Source organism: Diadema antillarum, unplaced genomic scaffold (genome assembly GCF_040938485.1).
Source record: "Diadema antillarum isolate AM-2024a unplaced genomic scaffold, OU_Dant_1.0 seq00001913_RagTag, whole genome shotgun sequence".
NCBI lineage: Eukaryota > Metazoa > Echinodermata > Echinoidea > Diadematoida > Diadematidae > Diadema > Diadema antillarum.
This window is the reverse complement of record NW_027272576.1, coordinates 123,780-129,779: the sequence shown is the minus strand read 5'-3', so window position 1 is coordinate 129,779 and position 6,000 is coordinate 123,780. Positions and strand designations below refer to the sequence as shown.

The following is a 6,000-nucleotide window of genomic DNA, read 5'->3' as shown; positions in this document are numbered from 1 at the left end:
TCCAGGCGTACAAATCCACGTATGACGGGCTCGTCCATTGTAACACACAAGTAAGGAGCATCAAACTAACTAAGTGCTAATAGGAAATAAAATAAGTTCTACGCCTTCTCAGATTTTATGGCACTATAATGCTTGCAAATAAATAAATAACATTTCCAATGACTAGGAAACCGTATTACAGGAGGTTGCTCGATAACTTCAGTTAGCATATGCCACGAAAGATGAGAAATACAACATACTTTACACCATATCACGTAACGCAATTTGTGTTTAACAGTGTGGATGAATAATTTATACTCTATACACTGTGTCTGCTGTTGTTGGTTTATCTAAATACGAAAGCTAACCTAGAATATGGTAAACAAAAAAAAAATATACATTTGTGACGGCCAACGAAAAAAAAAAGAAAGCACACGGAAATTGTGCATAGTGACAAGCAGAATTAGGGCATAGAACACTACAAGGAACGTTCACACGAACAAGCCACAAGTTGCCGCTCCAAAAAATGACGTTACTAGTAAGTATAGTCTATCACGTGACTACTATAGGTCTCGTGACCTCAGTTGTCCATTTCTTGCCATCGAAAGGACTTTCATTTGTAAGAAGTTTGAATTACACAAGCATTATATGATCCTACACAAACATGACGATGATTTTTGTTTTTTCTTGTTTTTCCCCCGACACAGCACTGCTTAATCATGAAATTTATTTGTTAGAAATGAGTAAGCAATATGATTATTGTTTTTTGTATTTAAGAAAAAAAGTGTGTCACCGTTAACGAAAGATTTTTCTGGCAGGCGAAATTATTGGCTTTCCGACAATTCGTCATTCAAATTCAATTTCATGAGAGTAGAAACGTCCTTGTCTTCGTTCTAAAAAAGTTTGGCACTAGTATTGATTGATTTCAATCAATTCCATTTGTGATCTTGGGAATACTGACATGATACCATGAAGTATTAATGTTTACAGCTTGCTGGTTGCTCTGCATAATTGTGTTTTCTTAATCATGTTAAATAACACTTTCACATGGAAACTGTTCGGAACGAGCTCCATAATCATATTTGGAAATACGTGTATCTCTGAATAAAATTTGTTCGAATTCCAGTTGTTCACTCCTCTGGAACAAACGTGCTTCCATGTAAGGTATGTACGTTTACATTTTCGAGAGGGCCACAATAGTTATTGATTGATATAACGATGTCGCACTGCATGGGATCTTGGAGACGGCAAAGTACTTTGACCTGTTTAAGTATGAACGTTGCCTTGGTGGTTAGCTTGCCACAGCCAGCGGGGGGATGCCGAGCGGAGAGCATGGGCGGTGGGACTTCACGGGGTCGACAACTTGGTTAAGTAGTCGTTCTTGAGCGCGGCGTCGAGATCGACGAAGAACTCGATGAGATTTTTAGGGAGGGCAGACTCGACCACAGACTGGGGTAGCATCCCACACAGATCCGTCTGAACGATGTTGATCACACGAGTCTTACTGGTCTCCCTGGCAAAATAAATAGGAAATACACAAAACACACATTTGATTGGATTCTGTTATAGGTTGACAGGTCTATCATCATTCAAAATGCAAACGAAATGAAAAAGAATATGATTATCATGATCACGATAACGCAAACATGTTGCAACGGTGTGTCCATTTTTGTTAATAATGCGTCACAATGTGACTTGCATTTTTAATCGGTTGCTCTTAGCATTATCAATACACTGTAATGATTATAAAAGGACTGCGTTTGTATGTTTGTTTTTTCAATTTGTTTCTGCTGAACAGTGCTTTGTTCAACTCCAGCAGCCGTAAATTAAGGATGTTGCATTATAAGGCAGGACAAACTATTTTCCCGCAAATAGTTTGGCCACAATGTCATAAGACAATCACGTAACCGTCTCCTCTCTTTCACTTTTGTTTTTTGTGACCGTGTATATGTGGTGTTGCCGTGTTGGAGTATAATAATTAGTAGCTCACCGCTTTTTCACGTCAGCACCTTTCGATTACTTTCGCGGAAACACTTATCTAATCTACAAAGTGCAGGATCGATACGTCACAGACCCTACCCCACCTTTTACCACCCTGAAAAAAGGTGCACTAAGTCTTAATTCTTCACTGAGATTGGACATGATCAAAATATGAATTATAGAGCATCATGCTGCCGTCTCATGACAAAAGGAAGCAACTGAAGAGTTTGTTCGCAAAAACCGATAAGTCCATTTTTGAAGATTTTGAAGTACGGTCTCTGTCATAAAGCACAAAATAATACCTTTTAAATGATATATTGGTCACTACATATAAAGGTACATTTTTGATGTTATGGTCAAAAGAAGCAAAAATTTTCTTATTATTCTCTTTATTTTTCTCGACCTTTAATCGCAAATATCTCCATTTGGCAAATATGGACTTATCGGCTTTTGCAAACAAACTCTTCAACTCTTAATTTTATCGAAATTGATTTTTTTTTTTTATTTGAGGTACTTTTGTATGCTCTACATGATGGTGAAGAAATTGAGGTCACATGACCCGTAATTTCTGAAATATAGACATATCAAAAGGAAGCAATTATACATAATTATTCACTAATAAGACAATGACATTTTTCTTCATTTACTAAGAAACTCATTCCACATAGTTACTCCCTTCTGTCATGGTGGGACGGCAGTGTCGATCCACAATGGCCATTGCACATTTAGTCTAAGGATAATGAAAACATGACAAACGACCTTTTGACAAGCGCTACGCCACTACTGCACACTTGATCTACTGACATGAATCGAATTTCCGAATAAAACAGATATCATAATTCCGAAAGCCCTTTCTATAATTCCGTCATGCTTTGTTGGTTGCATTGGTAAAACGTCATTCGCAGTGAGTTGGGTCGGAAATAATACGCTACTTCTTCCATATTGTTGTTGTTGTTGTTGTTGTTGTTGTTGTTGTTGTTGTTGTTGTTGTTGTTGTTGTTGTTGTTGTTGTTGTTGTTGTTGTTGTTGTTGTTGTTGTTGTTGTTGTTGTTGTTGTTGTGGTTGTGGTTGTTTTATCACAATGAATAATCCCATTCATAATCGTGAGCCCTTTCTCGATGGAATTACGGTATGCCTACGACTTTGTGCCACAAACCGCCACATATTATCGAGGTGCGCAACATTTTTTTCCCGTTTTTATTGCACACATCTAAAAGAAACCGTGTTAGATTAAAGTTTTGACCGTTCAATAACGTATGGCAGGAGTACGATGTTTACTTTGCTGGCGTAGATACCAGTACTCTGCAATAGGTAAAGGTAAAAAATTTATATTCGCATACAGTTTGTCCGTTTACAAGCAAGCAAAATGGAAAGGAGAAGTGGAAGTGCGCCATCTTGTGTTCACTTCGGGCTGCATGCGCTTGTAAACAGCGGCAGAGTTGTGTTTCTCCTCTGGATTTCGCTGGTTCGCGAAGGCGGGCAATCGGCTGGCAAATCGTATGTGACAGATTGATTTGTATCAGGGGATGAGAGACGTCTACCCACGATGATTCAAGCTGGCCTGAGACAAGCCTTGTACGCCCTCGTATACTCCTACTAATTCCGCTGCCTGTAAACCACATGTCAGCAATAAGGAAGTGTGCTGACTCTGAACTTTAAAGGGGTCTTTTCTCAGCATCATTCTGCGCAAAGAAATGACATCAAAACATCGATCTCTTTCTCAGCAAAACAACTAGTACCCTGATCACAAGAAAATAACTTCAACAATAACCGCATCTCCTCTACTTAAATTGTCAGCTCAAAAAAGAGGACAAAATAAAAGTAGGCCTATGTATTTACAGTGCGCCTAAAACAACTTCACTTTTAATCGAAATGCTCCGCCCGCTTGTTTCATCAATGAATGCGGTTGGTTGCAGCCCGTGTAAGTGCAGCGTTCCTTTCTCCCATGTTCTTCGGACTTGAGACAGACAGACAGACAGACAGACAGACAGACAGACAGACAGACAGACAGACAGACAGACAGCCCAATGAAGTTTACCCTAGCATGAGAGACGCTGCGCATTAAGGAGGGAAATATGTAAAGACTATACAAGTCCCGACTGGTTCAAATGCAATGACACTTCGTGTTCAAGTTGACTTCATAGATGGCAATCTAAAACTCAATCAAGGCATAGGTCTCATTAAAAGTGGAGGCAAAATAAACAAGTTATTGCAGTGTCGCATTTTCACTTGTGCTTGAAGAGCACCTTCATAACCATTTGTGTGTTATTGATGCCGATTGGTCAAGAAATCCTCATGTCCAAAGTACCACGTACAGAAAGGGTTAGCATCCACCCACCGATGCGAATCACAAGAGCTTATGGTGACATCGCCTCACAACTATTCCACCTACCCACACAAAAATATTCTATTTTTATTTCTTGAATCTAATCGAAAAAAGAAAAGAAAAGAAATATATGAAATATTGTATTCTTCTCGTGGAAGCACTCTGGTGCCGTTATGACTTTGCTAACCGTGATGAAAAAAAAAAGAAGAAAAAAAGCTGCAAACACGTGTATGTGACCAGTGCTGTTTCCGCTTTTAATAAAATGTCTGTCTCTTGTTTGCGTGATATCACTCTGTTCTTAAAAGTGAAAACGAACATAGAATGACACTGCAAATCATTTCACAGTTGCCATGGTTATCAAAAATTTTGGGTGATCACGGCAACTATGAAATGGGACAATCAGAGTCTTAGATTCTGTTCTTCCGAACCATTGTCAACTCGAGTGACGTGAACTAACACTGACTCTTTGTACGCTCTTTCGAGAAAACGTGTGCTCCTCCTCCTTTGCACGGAGACATACTTCCAATGCCGACTGGCTTTAGATATAGATTTTCCCGCCCATTTCGTCACCTCTGCGTTCAATTTCATCAATTCTTAATTCGATTTCGTCCAGAAAAGCTTACTGCATTCCAATCCCCTTCTAATTTCATCAAATTGTCATTCATTTCCGGGCTTTTTTTTAATGTATGTGAATCAAACTTACATATGATATCAAGTATTCTACTGCGTCAACATCCACTGGAAGCAAGAGAATGATGAACTTGGAACAAAGACCCCAGCTCCAAAATTCCGACATTGTTAAGTTGAGGAGTCCAAGGCGGACAAGGCACTAATGAAAGCAAGAGAATGTTAAGCAGAGGGATCAAGGGAGAGGTAACTTTTCTTCAATTTGTCTCCCTATACAAATGAAATTTGTAAGATCGCAACTGCTGATCATTAATTTAACAAACATGTCCGGAAAATGAACCACGGGACTCGAACCTGTCATCTATTCCTTTCCGGGCAGCGACACTACCACCAGGCTATCCCTGGTTGCAAGCAGTGACACGATGAACTTGGACACTGAAATTCTTCTCTGCCGCTCAGCGATTTATGAATGTTACCGTTGTTGTTTGCGGAAAAAAAAAGTTATGAATGCTGTTATCAAATTGGTCACTAATTTTTGTGAGTATTAAGATAAGTGAGTTCTGTGAAATGAAAATTAGTTTTTATAACGTAAGATAAAACGACGTAAATGTGGTGATATTCCGTATATCTTGGGGACTATTTTGAGTGAAACTTTGACAAAAACCATCCCCAACATATTAGGTATAGACGAAATCGATTGTGCTGTCTCGTGCTCAGCCACTGTTACCAACAAATTTAAATTGCAACTGACAAAGACAGATGACAGAGCAGGAAATTGATGACAATGTTTCAAAATCGATCGACAAAAGACGAAATTGAAACGAACATTTGCACATTCCAGAGTGTCCGGGACGTAATTGAAAACATGTTGTCAATTGAATGGAATGATGGCGAAAGTGTGTCGGGGAAACCAATGTTTCGAACACTGTATGGTAATTATATCCATGCCATGCCAAGACGAGTTCGCAAATCAGGCTTTCCGGCCAAATAGAAGTTAATTTTGAAGCTTCCATATTACGCTGTACCAGATTATCACGGGTATTAAACCAAACACGATTCCCTGTTTTGTTTTGTTTTGTTTTTTGTTT

General features: G+C 39.0%; 1 protein-coding gene across 1 annotated transcript in view; it reads right to left on the bottom strand.

Moving 5' to 3' along the window:
• Window positions 1–656: 656 nt before the first annotated feature.
• Window positions 657–6,000, bottom strand: part of LOC139713139 (stAR-related lipid transfer protein 5-like) — a 75,064-nt gene continuing 69,720 nt past the window's right edge. The window contains exon 6 of the mRNA XM_071624890.1: window positions 657–1,492. Within this exon, the coding sequence (XP_071480991.1) occupies window positions 1,327–1,492 (166 nt within the window). The 3' untranslated portion in view covers window positions 657–1,326. The remainder of the gene's footprint in view (window positions 1,493–6,000) is intronic.